Source organism: Cryptomeria japonica, chromosome 3, assembly GCF_030272615.1.
Source record: "Cryptomeria japonica chromosome 3, Sugi_1.0, whole genome shotgun sequence".
NCBI lineage: Eukaryota > Viridiplantae > Streptophyta > Pinopsida > Cupressales > Cupressaceae > Cryptomeria > Cryptomeria japonica.
Window position 1 is genome coordinate 415,040,177 of NC_081407.1, and position 24,814 is coordinate 415,064,990.

Consider the following 24,814-nt stretch of genomic DNA (forward strand, 5'->3'; position numbering starts at 1 on the left):
TGGGCCACCAAAATAGTAGAAGAAGCTCAGAGGTTTGCTGCTCCTTCAGGAACCTTCAGAGAAAGCAAAAAGCCTAATAAATTTACTAGCTATGTTGCTCTTATGAATGATCTATCTAAAATGAACCTGACAATGTAACTGATGCCCTTAAACATCAAGTATGGAAGGATGCTATGTCTGAAGAGTATCAATCCATAATGAAAAATGATGTATGGGAGATTGTTCCTAGGCCAACTAAGAAATCTGTTGTTTCTTCTAAATGGCTTTTTAAGATCAAACATGCAGCAGATGGCAGTATTGAAAAACATAAGGCAAGATTTGTAGCCAGAGGGTTCTCTCAAAAGGAAGGAATAGACTATGAAGAGACATTTGCTCCCGTAGCCAGATATACCTCAGTAAGGACCGTGCTAGCCATTGCAGCAGCAAAGGGATGGAAGGTACACCAAATGGATGTAAAGACAACTTTTCTTGATGGAGAGATCTCTGAAGAAGTATACCTAGAGCAACTTGAAGGGTTTGAGATTCATCATGTAGAGTCTCATGTGTGTAGACTCAAGAAAGCTCTATATGGGCTTAAACAGGCTCCTAGGGCTTGGTATGAAAGAATTGACACATATCTATCAAAACTAAGTTTCTCTAAAAATGATGCAGATCCTAATCTCTACTACAAACAGAAAAAAAGGTGATATGCTAATATTGATTTTATATGTTGATGACTTATTAATCACAGGAGAAGATCACCTTATAGATCAATGCAAGCAAGATCTATCCAAAGAATTTGATATGAAGGATTTGGGATTCCTTCATTATTTCCTAGGGTTGGAAGTATGGCAGAATTTTGATAACATTATTCTAAACCAAGGCAAGTATACCTTGGACATCTTGAAGAGATTTGGAATGCTAAACTGCAGACCCATGACCGCTCCAATGGAAACCAATCTTCATAAACTTAAAGAAGCAGCAACAGAATCACCTTCTACTGACCCCACTCTATACAGGCAAATGATTGGGTCTCTTATGTACTTGGTAAATACAAGACCAGATATCTGCTATGCAGTGAATGCTTTGAGTCAATTTATGTGGAGCCAAAGGAGATACACCTGGTTGCAGTAAAACACATTATGAGATATTTACAAGGCACCTTGAATCTTGGTCTCAAGTATGAGAAAGTTGATCTTAATCTACACGGATTCACAGATTCAAATTGGGCTGGAAGTGTGACTGACAGGAAAAGCACCTCTGGGTGCTGCTTCAGTTTGGGATCAATCATGATATCTTGGATCAGCAGAAAGCAATCTTCTGTAGCGCAAAGTTCCACCGAGGCTGAATACATTGCGGCCTCCATGGCTGCTCGAGAAGCAGTGTGGCTTAGAAAATTACTTGTGGGATTGTTTGGTGATCCTATGAAGCCTACTATTATCCATTGCAACAATCAAAGCTGCATAAAACTTTAAGTGAATCCAGTGTTCCATGATAGATCCAAGCATATTGAGATTCCATACCATTACGTGCGAGATATGGTAGACAAAAATGTGATCCAATTGGAGTATGTGAATACAGGAGACCAGACTGCAGATATTCTGACCAAACCCCTTTCCAGAGTGAAGGTTGATCACTTCAGAAAAGGTTTGGGTATGATAGAAAGGTAATCTGTTTTGTAACCTATACTTGCATATCAATAAGATGTTTAATGTGTAAACTTCTTTGTCGTGTTAGGACTTCTATGGGTGTAACCCCTTGTGTTCATATTCAAGAAGTGACGACTTCTCAAATATTGTACACTTGTATGGGAACATCATAAGGTGATGATCTTATGATGTTCAAACTAGTTATCGTGATAGGATCTCTGGTATGTCATGGATGTGCCATGATTGTGTTGTGATATTACATTTGAAATAGAATGCTAGTGCACTTATCACAACTTGGATATGTTGAAAATTTAATTATTTTCATATGATTATCCTTAGTATTGCATGTGTACGCAATACTGATATCACGTGCTTAGGTGATATCATGTCATTACAAATTGGCTAACCCCTTGTATCACATGTTTAGGTGATACTTCATAATTGAATGGTATAATCCTATGTAGAGTAAGATTATGAAACCTCATAAGGAATCCTGACCATCATAAGAAATGAGATGATAGATATGGTAACTTTATCTTCCCTAGCTAAGAGGGAGTGTTGGTTCAAGTAGCATCGATCAGATAAAACCATATACCTATCTATTTATATCAAATGAAGAAAGACGGTAATGCAGATATATATTTCATATGAATGATTTATATATCGAACCTCTTCACTATCGAATTGCAATTAATACATGTCCAAAACATTATTGATATATAATCGGGTTATATTAGAATTGACCCGAATTAGTTATCGGGCTTGTTTGCTTTGATACCGATTCATTATCGGGTGTGTTTACAATGGCACATATTAGTTATCGTAGACACCAAATGGATTGGTTGCCATATGGAAGAGTCATGACCAAGTGACATCTTGGTCAGACATGTCTAAAAGACATGTCCGATCAAGGTGCCACTTGATCGTGACTACCTTACTATATATGTATCATTCAAAAGAAAGGGGATGACATTGAAATCGATACATGTTCATCCTCTATACCTGCAGCAAAAGAAAGACAACAATATTATTGTCATAGTCATAATACCTAAATCTGAAATACACCATCTTGCATATAACTTGTTCATTAAATTGGAAATTGCAATAACATTTACAACATTTGGCAGCGCAAAGTCTGCTAGTATGATGCACCTTCACCTTACATGCACAAGTCTTAAAAAATAGGTTGCCGGTTCGGGTTCGGGCACCGGTTCGGGTTCGAAGAACCGGTACGCCGGTACTGGAAAATTTTGAAAAGGGGTTTGGGTTCGTTAGTACAAAAACATGTAAATTATATATATATGCAGCCTATAAGCATGAATTAAGATTAGCATGTCACATAGCATCATATAAACAACAAAACCAACATAAACTTGTAATCATAGCATCTATGATCATACCATAACAACATCATATACATCAAGTTTAATATCAAAATGATAAAATATTCAAGTATCATTGTTTCAACTTTCAACAATTTAAAGTTTGATTATCAAATGGATTCTCTAATTTGTCATCCTCATTCTCCTCCTCCTCATCATTGACATTGACATTGACATTAGATGAATCAATGCCAATGCCAATGACACTTGCACTTGCACTTTAAGTTTGCTCGCTATCTGAGTAATCAAATGCAACAAGCTGAGAAGTGAATTTATCCAATTCAGTATGTTTTGGCTCCATATCCCACATCTTCGTTTCCCCTTGCTTGTAGTCATGTTGCTTGTGTGAAATGAGCCAAGGTAATGTTTTAAAACTCACTTTTAGGGTCATTTTAATTTTTTATGTGGTGGAATTCAAAAAAAATTAAATTTTGCAAAAAAAAAGCCCTTTTTTGGGCTGTCAGACCCCTGGGTTCGACTTGGGTTCTCTTGGGTTTGACCTGGGTCCTCTTGGGTTTGATCCTGGGTCCTCTTGGGTTTGCCCTGGTTCGAACCAGGCCTGTGAACCACGAACCCTGTCCGAACCATAGGCGAATCGGACCCCAACCCCGAACCAGGACCGTACCGGACCAGTACCAGGGGTCTAGGGGGGCGAACCCGGTAACTCAGCTTAAAAATAAAAGCAGCACAAAGTGTACAAGTTATCTCTTTACTTGAACTCTCTGCACTAGCTTCGAATGTGATAAGCAGCTCAAAGTTTGCAAGACCAAGCCTGAAAACCAAACCTATGACTCTAAGTACAATTAGCAGCTCAAAGTTTGCAAGATTAAATTTAAATCCCTCTTAAACAATAGAACAAAAATCATAATCAATTCCAGAAAAATGTCGTCACATAACAACTTGAATTGGCACAAAGTCTCAACACACCTTGCCTCTTTTATTGAGAGCAATTTGATTCACATCTAAGCTCAAAGTCTTAGAGTGCACATACAAACTGGCAGAATTTTGTTGCATTGCCAAAAGATATCGATTACAACAGACCCCCTCAAGTATTAATAGGAGAGGAGCCTTGAGAAAAAGGTGGGAGGATCCTAACTAACTAGAGAAATTCTCTCAATCACCATGACTTATTCCAACTACAGTCCTAATTTAACTCAACTTGTAGTTACTTTACATGTAATTACATTTTACAAAAATACAAGTGAAAGTGACACTTGCAATTACAAAACTTGTTTTTACATGTAACTTGTCAAATTAAATTACAAATGCATAATTGAAACTATTTTCTGTGTTCAAAGATACTACTCTAACTACATCATCCTTTGTCTGTGATGATCTTCATGCTGCTTCAGGATGCTAGAACTTGAAGTATTCAGGATCGGTGAAGACATTTCGAACCGGAACCAGAATTTGCATCCTTAATGATCTTTGTGTCTTTGGCCAACGAACTTCAATCGTATCTTCTTGCTTGGGGTAGTATTGGCTTTACAGGAGGGAAGTTCTTTGCAAGGCTGAAGTAAGAAGTCTATCTCTGTCTTGAAAGCATTCTATGCTCTCAATCACTCATATCAATTATCCATCTCCTTGTGTGGCTCCGTCATTTTGTTGTTCTTTCTCCAATCTTGGAATCTGCTTGCAAAATAAAGCCCATGCCTTAATTTATTGATTTGGTAGGCCGTGTGTGCAAATAGGACTGAAATGGGTGAGACAAAGGGATTGCAAAAGTGGGGCCAAAGCTCAATTTCGGGTTTTGAAGACTGCATTACATGTGTGGAAAAACAAAAGCATTGACTTGCAATTATGGAGGATGAACATGCAACTTCATATGTGTAATGGGAAAATACAAGTTTGCACTTGTAATTGGACCGTAGAGAGTCATTTTCAAGTGTTTTTGAGTGCATTTTTGACCAATTTCGGGTTTTGGGAGGCTGACTGCAAGTGCAATGTAGAGAAAATTTTTTACACTTCCACTTGAAATCGGGTCTTGAAGATCCGACTACTAGTGTGTATTACTTGCAATCTTGTCGGAAAGCCTTCATAATCTGCCCTTGAAATCAGAACTTGGGGATTTGATAACAAATTGAACTTGAAACTTCAAAGGGGAAAATCTGCAACCACTCTTATGATGCATGATACATTCTACTTGCAATCACGAACTTGCACTCCTCTCCTTGAAACCCGAAAAGCCATATGAGAGAGTAATAAGAGGGAAGTATATCAATAAACACTTGCAGTCGGGTCTTGAGGACCCGATTGTAAGTTACATTAGCACATAACTTGAAATCCTCTACTTGGAATCGGGTTCTATGAAAGCCATAACATGTCTTTTAAGAACAAAATGGGTCTCAAGAAGATGAGTCGGGTTTTTGACTATATATGACACATAACAATCAGCAAGAGGTATAATCGGGTTTATGGAATTTGATGGTAAGAAGGCAAGTTTTACACATTTAGGAACTACTTGCAATCGGGTCTCTGAGACTTGACTGCAAGTGCACATGGTTTGCAAACGTAAGGTAGTAAAAGACTTGCAATCGGGTCCTAAACCCCCGATTGCAAGTGCATGAACATATACTTGTGATGCCATAACATATACTTGTAATCGGGTCCTAGGGATCCAATTGCAAATGAACAAGCTTCTTCAACTTTAAAATAACAACAAAAAGATGACTTGTAATCGGGTCCCTAGGACCTGATTGCAAGTAAAACTCATTTACTTGCAATGTAATAATACACCTTGACACTTGCAATGATGGACATAAAGCCCCCACTTGATTTGTAACAATGAACCAACTTGTAATCGGGTCTTGGAGACCCGACTGCAAGTAAGTGCATTTATTTGTAATGAGTTTACTTGTAGTGACATCTAAAAGTTCCCCAACTTGCAGTGATTGCTCTGAAACCCGAAATTGCACAGAAAATGGCCAAAATGAAGGCAAAAACTAACCAGAACTTTCATAGAGATGGAGGATAAGCCCGTGATTGATTTACCATCAAGAAATGTAGACTTTCCACCTTGGGAAGTGTGCCCTAAAGCCTTAAAATTTCAAATTTCAAGCAAAAATCTTCTACTTGCAGTGACTTCTCTAAAACCCGAAATTGAAGAAAAAGTTAGGAAAATGAAGGCAAAAATCAACCAAAACTTGGACAACAGTGGCAAACACACCCCCGCATGTTTTAACATTAACAAATATGAGTTTTTGCACCTCGTAAAACGTGCTTCAGAGACAAAAACGACACATTTTGAGCAGAAATTCATAGCTGTTGTCTCACAACAATCTCATCTAGAAATAGACAATTAATTTCATCCAACATTGTTTTTAGTGTTGTAGTTTTGAGTGTGAGATTTTCAATGTTTTTTCAGTTATTAGCTTCGAGTTTTAGGTATGAATATTTTAGAGCTTACAAAATGATATATACTTATTTTGATGCATATTGTTAGAGCTTGTTGGGGAGAGTTTTGGGTTTTCTATGCAGGCTTTTCCGTTTCTATTCTTTTGTAGGCTGTACTATGCTTGTTTCCATGACGTCGTATTGTTATTTGTTGATGTATTGAAACTTTCAATCTGATCTGCATTTATACATCCGGTTGTACAAGTCTCTACACCTTTCGAGGGGTTGTACAAGCCTGTAGTAGGCCATACTAGTAGAGAGTTGAATCACAATTGTTAGGAGTCAGTTTGGGGTTGAATATGGAGCAACATACTTTGTTCCAATCCAACCGCTACTATTGGAGGTGGAAATCTCTTATTCTAAGCACTACTATACTCATTTGTCTTTGCTTGGACTATTCATCGGTTGAGTCGAGCCCTCTGAATATGAAAAAATATTCTTCATTTCAGGTATTAGTGGCCTTTGGTAATTATTCTACATCATTTTCAGGCAATTCCAAACAACAAGAAAATTTGCTAATTTATTTCATGTGATTTCCAACTAGTTTCAAAGTGTTTGACCAAGTGCTCATATTTAGAATAATGGAAAAAATTATTTGATTTGGTTCGAATATGTTGCTAAATGAAGATTCTTTACCATTTTAATAATCTGAAAGGTATTCTGCTGGATTCTTTCATTTTAAATACTTGCATTGTAATAGATCCTTGGATGGCAGTATTGTTGGATCTTATTTTATTTCAGTTCATTCTCTGCCTTACATGATGCGAATTAGACTTTGGTGAGTTAATTGCCATTTTGGCATTGATGCAATTTTGTTTGCACTCATTGTCAACAAGTTTGGCTAGAGCGATTCTCTGACTTTGTTTTAATTGTAAGTTGGTTGGCTTGCTGCCAACACTTTTCAATTAATTTATCTCTATCCTCATTCTATCTTTGTATGCTTTCACCTTGCCCACTCTAGGATTTGGGGATTAGAAAGAGTAGAATTAGAGTTGATTGCAAAAATTTATTTGGATTTGAGCTAATGCCCTACAAGGGTTATTACATAACAGTATTGGGAGTGAGCTTCGTACTAGTAAGATGAATTCGCTCCTACTAAATGAGCTAAGGAGTCTATTATCTTTGTCACTACCTTGAAAAATAAATCAGCCACTTGATATGGTATGAATTTGTAGAAATGGCAAAGAAGTGTGCATACTTGGTTAATCTATTTGCTACAACATAAATACAATTCTTGCCATTTACCTTTGGGAGGCTTGTGATGAAATCCATGGATACACTTTCCCGCGTCTAATTGGGGATGGGCAATGGTCGTAGAAAACCTGTAGGAAATACATGCTTTGCTTTATTTTGTTGGTAAGTTGTGCCCTCTTTGAAATGTTTGAGTACATCATACTTGCAACCTTTCCAAAAGAACCTTTCCCTTATTTGCGTGTAAGTTTTGTAGAATCTTGGGTGTCTAGTCATAAATGTGTAATATAATGCTATTAAAATCTCTTCTTCCATCTTAGGTTCAAGTACTATGAAGATTCTATCCTTGTATATAGGATGCGACCGTTTGATACCACATATTGGTCATTCTTCACACTTTTATGTAAGTTATTAACAACAAATGCGTTCTTAACTTATTCTATCATAATATAAACTTTCGAATCACTAGAAATGGTAGAAATAGAATAGAAGGTAATGTAATGCCCCCTTCTGGCCCAAAAATCACAAGTTCAAGAGATATAGTTCATTAGGATACAAACTTACCAATTAACAAATATCTTTCCAACATAAAATTTGGTTTAAACCTTGCAATAATGTTAGTCAACATTTGAAATGAATGCATAAGACCAATTAATTCCATAAGGGTTAAGGTTCCAATAACTTATAAATGCATACATAATTAGGATATACATGCTTTGCTTTATTTTGTTGGTAAGTTGTGCCCTCCTTGAAATGTTTGAGTACATCATACTTGCAACCTTTCCAAAAGAACCTTTCCCCTATTTGCATGTAAGTTTTGTAGAATCTTGGGTGTCTAGCCATAAATGTGTAATATAATGCTATTAAAATCTTTTCTTCCATCTTTGGTTCAAGTACTATGAAGATTCTATCCTTGTATATAGGATGAGATTGTTTGATACCACATATTGGTCATTCTTCACACTTTTATGTAAGTTATTAACAACAAATGCGTTCTTAACTTATTCTATCATAATATAAACCTTAGAATCACTAGAAATGGTAGAAATAGAATAGAAGGTAATGTAATGTCTCCTTTTGGGATATACTTAAACCTTGCCCTAAAATCACAAGTTCAAGAGATATAGCTCATTAGGATACAAACTTACAAATTAACAAATATATTTCCAACATAAACTTTGGTTTAAACCTTGCAATAATGTTAGTCAACATTTGAAATGAATGCATAAGACCAATTAATTCCGTAAGGGTTAGGGTTCCAATAACTTATAAATGCATACATAATTAATTGCATTAATAATTAAATGGTATTCCATATCCAAATCATGTAATATCTATGTGGTTTTTTTTTTCCAGGTGTCCCCATCCTGAGGACAGGGGACTCCTAGGGGACGTCCCCATAAATTCTGCATATAGACAGTGAATTTTGACAATGAAATCTATAAGCAATTTGACTTTGACTCTCAATTTAACACAAATTTGCCATAAGAACTCTACTAGTTCTTATATGTTAAGGTTCTATAATGTATATGTGCATGTTTTCATATAAATATTTTAAATTTCCCTATATATTTTAATTTCACTATTTTATATAGCAGTCTCCTTAGCCGTCCCCTAGGCATCTCTAAAATTGGCAAAAAAAATCACCATTCCGGAAACGCGTACCCCCGTCCCCTGCCGTCCCCGTCCTGGAAACTCGAGGTAACATAGTGTAATATCTGTTGAACTCTCTATTTCTCTTCCAAGAATCAACTATACTATGGATTGGGGAAAACGTGATAGGGCGCTCGGAGACTGTTTGCCATAACTAAGCCCAAGAGTGTGGAACATCCAACCAAGACAATTTGACCCCTTGGCCTTACAAGTGGTAGGAACATCCAACCAAGACAATTCCATTCCACTTGGGGTGGTGTGCTTATATTGTGGGAACCGGTCTGCTGTCACTCCTTGTAATGTTTACTTTTTAATCCATATATGATTGTTTATTTCACTTCCCAGAACCAATGATCATGGGGGTTGGAGAGAATAAAACAAAGGGTGCCCGAGGCCATCCACAACTAAGCCCAAGGGCATGGAGAATCCAACCAAGATGACTCAACCCCGTGGCCCTCAAGTGGCAGGAACATCCAACCAAGACAATTCCATCCAACTTGGGGTGGAGTACTTAGAGGGGAAACCTGTATCTGTTCTCCCAAATGCATCTCCTTCCTCACCCACATATGATTGTTTTTGGGAGAATAAATAAATTAAGAAGCTAAACTGAGTAGCATTTCACATTATTAATTATACCAAATACATAAGAAATTATATATTAGACAATATCCTGCATACCACAATATTTTCTATAATACAAGATGGCTGTATTTTGCAATGCAGATTGCTTATATCAATACAGATCTGATCCAAATCCTTGATTGCTGACCCTTTCATCTTGATCACTGTAGTTGAAGGACCTGTTATTAAAAACAGATTATTATTGGTATCTGATAGCTGTAGCATATCGGGTTCCCATATTAGAGAAAATTGTGAGGTCTTATGAATAAGACAATTTTCTTATGATAATAAATATTTATCTCTGCTTTAAACTTCTTTTTTCTGATTTCCAAATATATACCCAGACCATATGATCAGAACTGACTTATATTTCAGATCAGGACTTCTTCATTTCCAATCTGATCTTTCTCGATGATCTCCATCATTGCTGCTTTCTCTTTTTATATTCTCCATGATGTGAAGGGTTACAACCCTAAGTCCTCAAAAGGCACCAATCGCTGCCCCTTGGTAACCACTGTCCCTTCATAATTATCCAAATACAAACTTAGTCGGCTTCTGCTAATAATTCATTTTGCTTAATCTGCCCTCTTCCCAATGATAATTATTACTATTATTTTAATACTCTTTCCTAGTCTGAGTCGGCCCTTTTTCCATTGCCCTAATTTATTTATAAGGTCAATCCATATATATTATAATCTCTTTCGTTAGTCAGTTTTCTTAGAATGAAACACTGTTATTTTCTTGAGTTTGGTCGGCTTCTAGTGCCCAGGTTTAATATTAAAGGGGTCTGTGACTTTATTTACTAGAAAGAACTGTGATTATTTGCAGGGGTATGGCAGGTAGGTATTCTAGAGAGAGCATCAACTTCATTCATTTTACCCTTCTTTTACTCTATATCAAGCTCAAAATCTTGGAGTTTACTTTCCCATTTTTATTGCTTGTCATTCAGATCATGTTGACCAAAGAAGAATTTTAAATTGTTCTGATCTGTTTTTACCACATATCTCCCACACACTAGATACTATCTAAACTTTTCCAAAGCATGCATATTGACAAGCTTCTACTTGTCATAGCTAGAAAATCCCTTTTCTGAATCTTTTAACTTTTTGCTTTCAAATGTTAGGGGGTGATGTTTTTGCATTAGCACTACTCCAACTCCCTTTCTTCAAGCACCATATTATATAACAAACAATTGTGTTAAAGTTTGGAATAGCAAGTACATGGCATGAGCTTGTTACCTCCTGAAGGTTTTCAAATGCTTCTCGAGTTGTGTCATTCAATGAAAATGCTCCTTTCTTTGTGATGTTAGTTAGTGGTGTTGTCAGCTATGAGAATCCCCTAATAAACCCCTAGAAGTAGCTACAAAGATCAAAGAAACCTCTTAACTGTGTGAGTGTAGTAGAGGGTGGCCAATCTAGAATGGCTTGGATCTTCTATCGATCCACTTTAACACCTTTGATATTAATGACATGGCCCAAGTACAAAATCTTTGTAACCCTAAACTCATGTTTAGATTCCTTACCAAAGAGAGCTTGTTGCTATAGTATTCCAAGGATTGTATCCAAAGTGCCCCAAATGATCTTCCCATGTTTATTGTATACCAATTTATATTACTAAAACAAATATTTTTAATTGACCATTAAATACTTGATTGATTGCAGCCTGGGAAGTGGCCAATGCATTTGTCAAGCCCAATCGCATGACCAAGAAATTGAAGTATCCTACTAGTATTTGAAAGTTGTTATGGACACACCCTCACAGACATGGATTTGATGGTAACCTGATCTTAGTTCAATATATAATAAAAACTGCCGCATGCAGCTCACCAATGAGCTCATTGATTTTGGGAATGGGTTATCTATTTTTGGTGGTTTTCTTATTCAGTGCTTCAATACACATCTTCATTGTGCCATCCTTTTTCTTCACAAGGACCATTGATGATGCAAATAGGCTAGAATTCGGTATGATGTAGCCCGTTTCTAATAATTACTTGATGGGCTTCTCTATCTGCTCTTTATATGTATGTGGCTGGTGGAAAGAGGTGATCATAATAGGCTTAGAGTGCGCTTCCAACTCTATGGTATGTTGGAAACCCATATTGGGTGGCAAATATGGAGGCATATTACTAAACACTATAATATGCTTATCCAAAATGGTTTGAATATCAACATGTAACCTAGATGCTTACTAGAAGATGAAGCAGTGTGCATGCCGTTCATCACCAAATATCTTGCTGCCCATGCAACTTGTGGAAAGTCTTTTCCATACTACTAGTAGTTATTACTTGTGGTGAACCCTTGAGATTTGAATTCTAATACCATGGATAAAGAATTTTGAGAAAATTCTCCAAGCAAATGCAACCATTGTATTCCTAAAATCATAGAAGACATCACATACCTCATAGTCACTAAGGGTTGGTTTGAGATTTGAGTTGCAGCATAATATTGGTGTATGGTATCATGTTTCCCTTGATCCCACAACATAGAAGACATCACATACCTCATAGTCACTAAGGGTTGGTTTGAGATTTGAGTTGCAGCATAATATTGGTGTATGGTATCATGAATCCACTAGCACCAATGACATTGGACCCAACAAAGTCTCTGGCTTTCAATCCTCTCTTGGCCACCAAACCCTCATCAATGAAGATGTGAGTAGCCTCACTATCAAGCAACATTGAGATCCAGTGATTGGATAACACCCCACAAACCTTGAATGGATGATATTATGGTGCCCTTGAAAGAGTTGCAAGTATGCTGCTCCTTGTGTCTGCATCTTCATCTACCAACTTCTTTGGTTAATTCTTGATGGTTTGCTCCTTTGTAGCTTCTTATAACTCACACTCGTTAGGATTCATCTTATCACTAGATACCACCTCAATGTAATGGAAATGGCCCTTGCCAAGGCATTTGTGGCTAGTTTCCCACAACTCCTTGTAAGAGAGGCATAATGTTTTCCTCCTAAGTTCATTTCTAGTGTGATCATCCAATTTCTTTGTTGCAAATGGCTGTACTGTGACTCTCTGAGGGTACGAGTTGAAACCACTTTTCTAATAATCACATTTTGTGGTCTAGTTGTGGTTGGTCCTGGTTGAGATGAAATTTTTTCCCTTGGTGTAGGTGGTTCAAATGTCAAAGCTCTCTTAATAGCTTCTTGAAGTGATGCTGGTGCTAAGGCCTTCAAGACTCTCGAATGGCTCATATAGACCTCCTACAAAGAGAATGATTTTCTTTTCTGATATGTTAGGTACCATAATTGCAAGTCATTGGAACACTACTACATATGCATCTACTAAGGTTTGTTGCTTTGTTTTGGCAAGATCTTTGAAATTATCTTTCTTATCCTTATGCTCAAATCAATCCAGCAATCTCTGGTTAAATTCATCAAAAGTTTGCACAAGGTCCCTTTTGTGTCTAGATCGTGGTGCATAGGCAACACCCTCCAAATGTAGCGTGTGGCGAACTGGATTGCATCTTCAGCCACTAAAGCTGAGTGCAAAATTATTTTTCAGCTTTTGCAGACAAGCTTGAATAGATATTTTGCTGCGGCTATCAAAGGTGTGTGCATTTATATTTAATTTACCTTTTGCTTCCATTTTTTCTTGCTCCCTTAACCTCTTATATGCTAGAAAATCTTCTCTAGTATTTCCAAGCATTTAATGAAAGATATGGTGGCTTTGAATTGTTTAGATTTAACTTGATATTCTACAAAAAGTCTATCAAGCTTCTTTAAAGGCTTTTCAATGTCAGTATTGTTGTAGATCCTTACATACTGAAACACTCTTGGTTGGAGCATAAGATCTTATGTGAATATGTGCTCATCAATTCCATTTCCTTTTTTCTGCAATGCATATTTTATCCATTATCTACTTGGAAGAAGAGGTAACTGGGCCCACACAAGAACTGTGCTGGGCAGATTATCATTGGGATTGAAAGCTGGTACCTGTAGTTCGATATATAGATCAAATTTGTTATACATTTAAGGTCCTTAAAATTTTGCATCCTTTTCAGTCTTGGAGGAGAAAATTGCCATGCAATAGCCCTTGGACATCATCACCGATCCTCTGATTTTCCAGTTCTGCGTTACCCATGTCTTCATAGTTTTTGAACCAGGATAAACAACCATAAAAAACTAGATAAACAATAGTAATCTAAACTTCAAAAATAAAATCTCAAAAAAAACGAGAAAAATAAAATAAAAAATTGCATGAATGAAGTTTTTTAAAGTAACTTTTAAGTTCTGGAAAGTTCATGTCAAACTTTTTAAAAATCAGATCACAGTATCCAACATGGCTGGAAAATTAGTGTTTTTTTGGGCACATGTGGATATGGTATCCCACGCAATTTCTTTAAATTAAGTTTTAAGTTCTGGAAGGTTCATGTCAAACTTCTTAAAAATCAAATCACACAGTATCGGACATGGCTGGAAAATTAGTGTTTTTTTGGGTATGTGTGGATATGGTATCCCACACCAAGCCATATCCATATCGGATACGGTGGTACGCATGCCCCATGAGGGGCATGGGTGTATCTGGCTACTTTGGACTTTGCTCTATTTAGTACACATCCCCATGGGCGCTGTTGGTAATTCTTAAGTAAATAAATTGAAGTACAAAACAATCCACTGTTATAATCCTGTAAAAGAAGCCTCTTAATCCAAATTTATTGGATACTGTTTTCTGCTGAAGCTTTGTAGAACAAATTCAAGAATTCTGAATAATGTCTATACAGATATCAATCTTGTAACTAAATATACTTCAGTGCATTTGTGTAGTATTTCCAATGGTACAAGACATCAGTCAGCTTGCATTTGAACACTTGAACTTGTAATGGTAAACCTTGTTTTCTGGTATTATTGTTCAACTTCAATCTGTAGATCTGAGTCATTGCAACAGTAAAAAATATTGGTGTCAAAAGAGTGAGATTATGAAATCTGTCTAGACTTCATAATTCATATATTTCGAATGTTTTTTGGCAGGTGGTCGGACGACTTGACAACAGTGCAGTTTCTGCAACTGGTGCAAAGTTGGCATTCAAGTCCAATGAACTCATACCAGTTAGTGTAAGATCCATAACCCTAGATACAGTGATTCATCAGTCTGAGCTAGTAATTCTACTCAAGATTGATGTGCAAGGTTGGGAATACCATGTTCTGAAAGGTGCAACCTCCTTATTGTCAAGAAAGCCTGGTGATGCTCCCTACATTATATATGAAGATGATGAGAGACTGCTGCATGAGAGCAACACAAGCAGTAACGACATCAAAGAATTTTTAGCCAGCATGGGTTATAATTCTTGTACAAAACAGGGTACAGATACACATTGTAAAAAGAAAATAAGCTAGATACTTAATACAGCTAAGGCTCTTCGTCTTCTTGATGTGCTATGTTACATCTTTTTCCAAGAGTTGGGTCTACTTCTGCATCCACTCAATTAATTTCCATACTCATTTTTATTGGTGGTGTTGGGATGTATTCATACATCTCAATTTTTTCACTCTATCGGTTTGAATATAATATCCTTCATCTGCAGTAGGGTGTTATGAATGTATTCATTATCGTCATAGAAAGAGAAGGTATGCATCAAATCTTGCTAGAGTTCTCCCTAGTCCTCCTTTCTTGGTTGATGTACGAGGTTTGTACCATTGGCATTAAGGTCCAATAGGACAACTGTATGTATAACCTATTATCATACTCTCTTTTTCCTTTCTATACTATTATGCATATCTTTAAGTGGTGCTCGGGTTGGACTGATCCATTGTATTTTGGGATCATTTCATATTCTCTTTCTATTGAAATTTACCTTGTTCTAATCAATATTTTGAATGCATACCACTAGGGAATGTTATCTTGGTGGTCTTCCACCAACATGTAGTATTATACATTATGGTGTTTTGCAATGCAGCAATCCAAAAGTCATCTTTGTTGAAGTTTCTCTCTATATCTTCTATGCACTCATTGAGTTCTCCAACTCCTAAATACTGGGCAACTTAATATGTGAGTTACCCCTAGAAATGCGATTCAATAATCTCGGCATTTGGGGGATATGGTGAGGAGTATCATCTACTTCATATTTTGTATTTTGCGATGCATTACTTGATTTTGAGGTAGATTGTGACATATTTAGGGAACACCTATGTAACATAAATACTTTTTTGAATCCACATACCTTCTGAGAAGTCAATTCCAATTCTTCCTAGAGCCAAGATCTTAAAACTTCTTTGCTATATGTACTTCCATATTTACTTTCTATTTCTATTTCTCCTTTTGTATTTTTACTTATTCAAACAAATTAGTTTTTAGTAGCTTGGAAATGGAGTAGATCAATCTTGTGTTCTCTTTATCTTCCTCTAGAGTTACTTCTTCTATATATGGTTTATCTGTTTCTACTCCTAAAGGAATATGAACTATTTTATCCTCATTGGAAAAGGACAGTTCTTCCTTCCTCGAGTCTGCTATGCCATTTGCATTTACAAACCATTACAATCTTAGTAATGTATTCAAGGCATTAAATGGTTCCTTCATTACAACAATATCAGAATCAACGACTAGTTTCACCTCTGAAATAAAGCAAGTTCCACTTTATTTCATGTTCCTATGGTCCCCATGGATGATCCATTAGGCAATCTTATGTTATATAGTGTATTGTTGAGTTAAGGTTTTCCTAATTTTTTCCATCTTTTTGGGAGTCATGTGAATCTTTGATGCCAAGTCGACCATTATGCCTTTAACTTTCTTATGATTAATATGTGAATATGTCATCAATGGTTTATTCCATCCTCTATCTTATATAATCTTCTAACTTGTGGCCTTATGGTCTCTTGTTTATTCTGATACTTGCAAAATTGTTTCAGTTTTTGTAACAAGTTGTTTTGTTATACTAGTGTAATTATTTGTTTTAAGGTAGTAACTTAGTCTAAGAAGTAACTATTTTCCTTTTGTTGGTCTTGATTTATGTGAAAGCGCAAAATGGTGAAAAACTTAATTGTATTATTCAACACAATGGAGAACATTTTATACAATGCATGATAGGACAATTGATAGATAGTTGATAGTTAGACATTTACCAACCAACTGCAACAAACAAGTGCAATGTAATATTAATTATGCCAACATTCCCCCCCCCTTATTACATTGATCCTAAAAATATCAAATTTACCTTGCCCTAGGGACCCCTTTTTAAGGCTTATACAATAAAACATGCTGGTTACATAATATGAATACACATTTTTAGAAGATCTCTTGAAAAAGCAAATCCTGAACCAAGAAGGGCTCCATCAAGTTGTCTCGACCCTTGGAAGGTGTAGCTTCAAGTTGTGTTCTTAAGCTCTCAGTCCCGAACTCTCGAATCACATACTCTTGAATTATTCAACAATGATACCTAAGAGATACGACATATCTCTATCATTGTCCGATGATCGCGAAAGGGTATAATTCTCGATCATATACTTTTAATCTCGCTCGATAACAATCCATATTGAGGTCAACACCAAATCTCAAACTTGTCTTCAACATATAACCTTCGCAACACATGCATTCTTCAAATCTGTCAACATCAACAAAGAAGACAAAGAAACAAGAAAGACAAACCAAAAAAACTTCTCATGCAAAAAAAGTCATCTCAATGTCAAAAGCTAACTTGAGGTGATGAAAATGCTCCATCCTCCGGTGCCACCAGCCTCCAAGTTTTGAAAATTTATAGTAATAATACACTATTCACACTAGGAGAAGAGTCATTAATAATGCATTCATCATCTATGGAATCTTCATCTTTAATGCAAGCGACATTGCCTTCATTAGATTGTTCTTTTACTTTTCCCTTAAGCACATTAGTAGCCTGAGTTCTACAATCCCAAGCTGTGTGACCCTTTTTCTTACAATAAAAAACACTTGATTCTCTCTGATCTTTTGTAATGACTTCTTGAATAAAGTGATTTTTCTTGAGAATATTATCTTTTGTAGTTGCTTCTTAAATATGGTGCTTTTCTTGAGGATCATCTTCCGATTCTTCTTTTGTTTTCTTATCTTCTGCTAGAAGAGTCGAAATTGTACCTTCTAGAGTTTGTGAAGGTATTTGACTAAGCGTGAAAACAACATTGTTGTATTTTGAAGGCAAGTTGTTTAACAATATGGCCTTAGCAACATCATAATCACCTTAACCTTTGCAAGCCGTCTAATGAGAGATCTCAAATTACTTATATGCTTTGACATAGTGATCTCATCTTCCATCTTGAACCTAAAAAAATGAAGTTTTAGAGAGAATTTCGCATTGACTGCTTTGACCCAGATTTCATTTGATGATTTATCTAAGTCTATGTAATGCAATTCAATGTCAAAAAGAGCAAGACCAATAATAGCCTTTGCTTTATCATCTCTGTTATTCTAGTCTAATAGCTTGGTTGCATCTGTAGGTGGTTTCTCCTTTCCACTTACTATACCCCATAAATTCTTTCAGAGACCCGGTTGGATTGATTGGCCATCCCCCTATTCATCAATTGCATTTGAATTTTCATTCTCAAGTGTGGAAATAAAAGCCGGAATACTTGTCTAATGGAATTTCCATTTTAACAAATTAATATCAACCTTTTCCTTTTACATCAATATTTTTCCATACGACTTCATAAATGAAAGATAAAATCGCTCTCTATTCTAAAGATGGTACCATAAGTAGAATCACTTCTTTCAAGCATGGGGTATTAAGAAAGCATCAAACTTACATGTTCCTTAAATCGTGTAAGATTATTATGTGCTTGTTATCCCAATTTTTGTAAATGACCCAATTTTAAACTTTTAAGTCAAACCTTTGTCACCTATCTTGGTCTCTCTCGGTTATTTGTCCTTGGCATCCACATTATAGTCGGAGAGTCGGGCTTTATTACAAATCCCTAACAAACAAAAATGATTCGAAAGTTCTGATTTTTACCAACCTCCTTACTACATGTATTGTCGGGCGTCTTTTTGGTTTTCGAACTTTTGTGGAAACCCGACATGGTTTGACACTTCTAATCATCTCCGAAACCATACATTGCCTCGTCGATACTAAGTATTGTCTAGATGATACTAAGTATTGAAAGCATTGACATGACGATGAATGAGCATCAAGCCCGATATCTTTTTGTGTCTAAATTCTTCATTATGGTTCTAAAGTTCTTATCTTCCTTGACTCCTTGACCAAGTACATAAAGTATCAAGCCACCGATAACTCTTTCAAATGGGTCTAAGAATATGGAGATGCCATTACACGGTGAGAATCCAAGGCTCATAGGAAGTAGTCCAGTCAATATGAAAATGCAAATGATATGTAGAACTTTAGATAGTCGGGTAGTTGGTAAATTGAGCTTTCACTCAAACACCCAAATCATGCACAATCAATAGCATTTCATCAAAGGAGAGCAGCCACAACAAACATAATTTCACTAACAAAGATTGGAACACATATGGTGTAGGGTGTGTCTTTTCAAGTTCATTTTCTTCACAAGGGAAATCAGATGCAGGATTTGGTTTTCATGGTGATAGCGAAATAGCCAGTGTTCTCCGGTCCATGTAATCTTCCCATAGATGTTGCATGAGGGAAAGGTTACAAAGTTATTATGACAACCAACCTCTCATTAGATGCCCCTATAGGTCATTTCTCCTGGGTCGAGTATGATATCATCACACTAGTTGAATCGAAAATTGAAAAGGTCCTTGCAGTTGCCTTCGTATCCAACTGTGAAGGCCATAAATTTCATTTTTAGGCCCTAGAGAAACTTCAAAGCTCCATATTCCAATCGATTCTTATGGTGCTTGTCATCGAAATCGTGATACCAAGGTGGGAAAAGTGAAAGCCTTAAAGCACTACAAATTCAGACTAGCTTGTGAAAATTCTAATGAAGAAGAGTATGTCACAGAGAAGTTCTTCTAGTCCCTTGTTGCAAGTGTAGTTCCCGTGGTGATTGGAGCTCCAAATATTCAAGATTTTGTGCCTGCAACAAACTCAATTTCACATATTAGAACTTGAAAAAAAAAATGGTTCCACAAGTTGAGATTATGAAGAACCTTGCTTCAAACATGACTGCCTATAATAAAACAATATGCTGGAAATTTGAGGACCCTTCTGATTCATTCAAAGTCTTGGTTGACATGGCAACACTACACTCTTCTTGTCCTCCATGCATTCATTTGAAAACACAAGATCAAGAAAATGAAGAAAAAACAAAGTCTATTTATAATGGTCATCCTCCCAAATGTAAGAAAAGATTCAGAAACTGTGTACCATCTATATGTAAATGACCGAGAAAAATTTGAAGTGCAGTCCGTCTTCATAAGGTTTCACAACTTTACATTGAAGGGTCTTGAGCTAGCCGTGTTTTCTAAATTTAAGTCTCTGAATCATGTGTCTGTTTGGAAGACTGAGTGCCCAGATGTGATTCATGGAAGTAATGAGTTGAAGATTTATAGAATATATCCCGTTGGTTTGACTCAACGACAAGCATTGTATACATGGGTCTTATTATAATTTGTTATTGAGATCAAATTGTATACTAGCTGAAGAAGAAAACTTAATTGAAATATTTTAGGAGTGGGAAAGTGAAAAGTTATGAAAAGAGGAGAAACCAAAAGTTATATCGGGGAAAAACTAATTTCCAAGAAACGATTACATAAACTGAAAAGCTTCGTAAGGTGAAAGGCTTTAAAACAGGTAATGAAAAAAAGATAGAAGGGAGATAGTTTTCTGCTTTCAGTCTTGATTTATTGTACAAAAACAGAGGCTTTGGACTCTGCAATTTTGTCCAAGAAATAAGGAGGAGTTTATGAGACTTTTTGCTTATTTTATCTTCTTTGTGACTGTTATTTTTGGAAGTTAGTTTCAATCATTCTTGGATAACTTGATCTGTTATGATAGATTATGAGAGTGGGTATTTGACGAACTTTGAATCTTGAATGCTTACACCGTCTGAAAGGGAGTGCTATCATTTTCCTGTTTATTTCACGCGGGTACTATTCGTGGGTGTGGGTAATTAAACTTTTATTTATTTATCTTCATTCACTTCCTTTAAAATCAGTTTTCCACATCTACTTTCATGGTTATTTGTAGATGTTAGTACCTTTCTTCTTTTAGGTTAAAAGCATATCCCATTTTATTCATTGTACATCTTTTGAAGGTAGTTGCGCCTTGTAAAACAAGAAGAGAGCACTCGCAAATACCATTGCAAGTGACTCAACTGTTGGCTGGATTTGTTACTTTGTGGGCAAGCAAGTATTGAAATTGAAGTGACAAATCTGTTTACCAATAGTGCTGATTGTATGTTTCCTCCTCACGTTCTCTACAAACACCATCATAGTCTTCTTGCACAAGACAAATTTTATTTGCATGGCGTATCAAAATTTGGGCTGCGAACTCCTATGTTGTTTACTGCCTTAAGATCATTGCACCAATATTCTCTATGCTCTCCACTATGATTCGGTCTAGTCAATGGTCCTTCCCATATGCAACAATCACAAGAAGACTCTGTAACAAAATGATCAAAATCCTTATATGCAACCTTCATGATGTTCACAAAGTAAACTAGCAATAACATAAGGTTTGACAACAGAGAAAAGTATCAAAACAATCACAAGTCCCACACTGATGGTTTTGGAGTCATACACACAACTATATAACTATGAACATCAATGCAGAGGTTGTCTAGAAGAATACCAAATTTATCATCTCAATAGTTCATTGAAAAATAGTGACACGCATGTAATAATATAGAACCCACCACTGCCAGTGCTATGAATTGGGTATACCAGTTCTCTATGTCAAATCTTTCACCCGCCTAATTTATCTGATGCTTGTACCATAACTACCAAACTCTAAGATCAATGATGAATAATCAATACTGCTGCAATCTTCAAGAACTCTATAACTACCATGCCCATTTGGCCACATCACTGGATCGTCCCATTGATTTCACGCATCCTCCTTTCCATTTGTATTGCTTGTGGCTTTTTTTGAGAGAAATGATAGAAGCAAAAATTAAACTTCTACATTTGCTTAGACTTCCTATGCTTTGTTGGCACCATTCAAAGTGCTTGGGCTGCCATGCCTTGCACCTCACTTCAAACTTCACTTCTTCACGCCATCACTCCTTACCTACATGATGATCATGCTTCTTATCAAAATCTATTAAAAGAACCATAACGACTTTGATACCAAATGAAAACACAAAATGGTGAAAAACTTGATTGTTTCAACACAATGGAAAACATTTTATACAATGCACGATAGGACAGTTACCAATCAACTGCAAGAAACAAGTGCAATGTAATACTAATTACGCCAACATTGTGACCTTTTTAGATTTTTGTACAATCTGATCATGTCAATGTTTGTTGGAGATTTTTTTCTTCCTCCTCTTCTTTATCGTCATCATCATCCTTCTCTTCGTCCATTGTCTTTTGGATGATTTGTTTTCCTTTTTCAGTATTGGTGCCTTGTCTAGTTACTAACACAATTTTATTTTTCTTCTAATTGTTGTTATGGTCCTTTTTTATATTATTTTTTGCCCTTGATGCTCTTATTTGGAGGTCTCTTCCCCACAAAGGTGTTTGATTGCCTAATTTCTTCTTTGTGGTATCTCCTAGCTCATTTTGGTGTCTCCTTAGGTACCTTCCTCATGACTCTAGCACCTCTAGGTGTGTTAGATCCTTGTAACTCATCATTTTTTGGATTGTGGTGGTGTATTTTGAAAATAATGTTGTGCTTTGTCACGATTGAATAGGTCATGGCTTGAATTGCCATAGACAACACATTGTTTCTTCTTATTAGACCAACATTTTATGGAGTGGTGACCCTGTCTATTGTATTTATAACAATTGGCATCTTCTCTCCTATGGATGCCTCTACCTTGCCCCTTTCCTCCTCTATAGTTTTTGAATTACTTCCAATACTCATTTTGATTTGCAAAGGGTTATTTGTAATGCATTAAAGTTTATTTGATTCCTCCATGTAGGAGTTATGTATCCATGATCTTGTGTATATAGAGGACATTCTGCAAGTCCTTTGACATATGCCATTGTTTGATCTAATTCTTTGTTATAACCATGGTGCATGAGTCAACGAGGGTCATGTTTATCTTTTGATTCTTTTAGTCTAAACCACAATGATGGACAATCATCTATTTCATAATCATCTCATTCTCCACATAGGTCATGGTATATAGATTGGTTTCTTTAGGGAATTGCTTCAAAATCCACTTTTAAGGCAACAACCCTTTTATCACCTTTCAACATAGGGCATTCATTTTTGATCTGGTCCTATCTTGAACAATATGTGCATAAAACATTTTGGCCTTTGTTTATTATTATCTTCTTTAGCTAATATTTCTTGTTTTAGCTTCAATTATTCTACCCCCGATCTCATTTTCTCAATTTCAATATCTTTCGTCTCTTCATCTACTTTTATCCAAGTTTGGGTCTGTATGTGACAAGAAAATGTTATTGCATCAAAGTAAGTATCAAAGATTCTCCCATTTATGGATGCTCTAATCTCTCAACTCAACATGAGTATGAACCATTCTACTTTTTATTTTTAGCCAATGGCTTTACTAATTTTTGGGATCACTTATGATTTTATTTTACTGTTTCTTCTTCCTTTTGTACAAGGTATCTCATCTTTCTCACACTTTCTATGGGGGCTTTTGGGGTATCAAAATTAATCAAGAATTGTTTTCTTACTTCATTCTATTCTTTATCATGTTTTGGGTGGCTTTTTCTATACTAGTTTAAGGAATCATTCCTCAAAGTTTTAACAAAGCCAAATAATTTAGTCTAGTATCCATCAATTCGCTTTTGTTATCAAGGGGATTCTAACACAAGTATATGATATACAACTTCTTTAGTGTCTTTTTTGAAGATTGTGAGCTTGATTAGAGATTCCACAATCTCTTTAGCTTCCTCTTTATTTATCTTGTGGCAAGTTTCTTTTTTATTTTCACATTTTTTAAAACATCTTCATGACGTGGGCTTCCTTTCTCTTGCTAACTTAATAGCAAATTATTCCTTCTCCAAAATTTCATCACAATCTACTGTAATTGTGGATCTCTCTTTGATAATTTTGGTGTCTCTTGCAGTGAAATTCTTCTTGTTTTATATGGCATAGAGGATGGATCCTAGATTGGGTGTGTGCCCTTTCAAAATGTTGTTTGATCTTTGGTGACAAATTTTTATTTGTTGATGATATTTATTAGTTACTGTTGACATTTTTTTTAGTTAAATTGAACATGATTTTATTTCCTTCCTCTATTTCTTCTCTCAACTTTCTTACATTCTTATGAACTATTTGTTTAAGATAATCCTCATGAATGGAGAGAAGTCTTTTTGGTGTCTTAAGAAATTTCTTAAAATTTTCATCCAACTCAATTGTAATATATAATAACCACTAATATATAATAACCACCCCTGTTTCATTCCAATTTTTAGTTTTGATGGTTTGGCATTTTGTCAAACACTTGGCACACAAACCTCTGAATTCTAATTTTCTTTGGGTGTGATATGAATTTTTGAGTTTTGTTGTTTGAATTTTGGATTGATTGAATTGCATTTAAAAGCACCATATAAGAAAGAACATAACAAACTACTAAAAATACCAAAGGAACCCTTTATTGATGAAATATAAGGCATGATTACAAATAAATCAGGTCTGACAGGGTGTTTATCACACTGTAACAACAAATAAAAACCCAAAGTATTGGAATGTTCAACAATTACAACATACCTGGATGATGCATGAATCCAAGGTCAATGAGATGAGCAATTTAGAAGACCATATGACGATGAAACAAACTCAAATCAAGCCTCCACAAGTCTGAAATTCTGTTGCAAACACTATTTACGCATTGTAGCAGCAATGTTCACGTTACTTTAGCAATCTTTTAATCTTTCTTTCTCCTTATTGGTACGGTATGATCATACAGAATGTACAA

The 24,814-nt window shown here is 35.9% G+C and overlaps 1 protein-coding gene and 1 pseudogene across 1 annotated transcript in view; both read left to right on the forward strand.

Moving 5' to 3' along the window:
- Positions 1–15,620, forward strand: part of LOC131069503 (uncharacterized) — a 95,436-nt gene extending 79,816 nt beyond the window's left edge. The window contains exon 3 of the mRNA XM_058004964.2: positions 14,846–15,620. Coding sequence (XP_057860947.1) covers positions 14,846–15,211 — 366 coding nt within the window. The 3' untranslated portion in view covers positions 15,212–15,620. The remainder of the gene's footprint in view (positions 1–14,845) is intronic.
- A 3,471-nt stretch (positions 15,621–19,091) lies between these two features.
- LOC131069488 (putative fucosyltransferase-like protein) lies at positions 19,092–20,364 on the forward strand (annotated as a pseudogene).
- Positions 20,365–24,814: the final 4,450 nt, after the last annotated feature.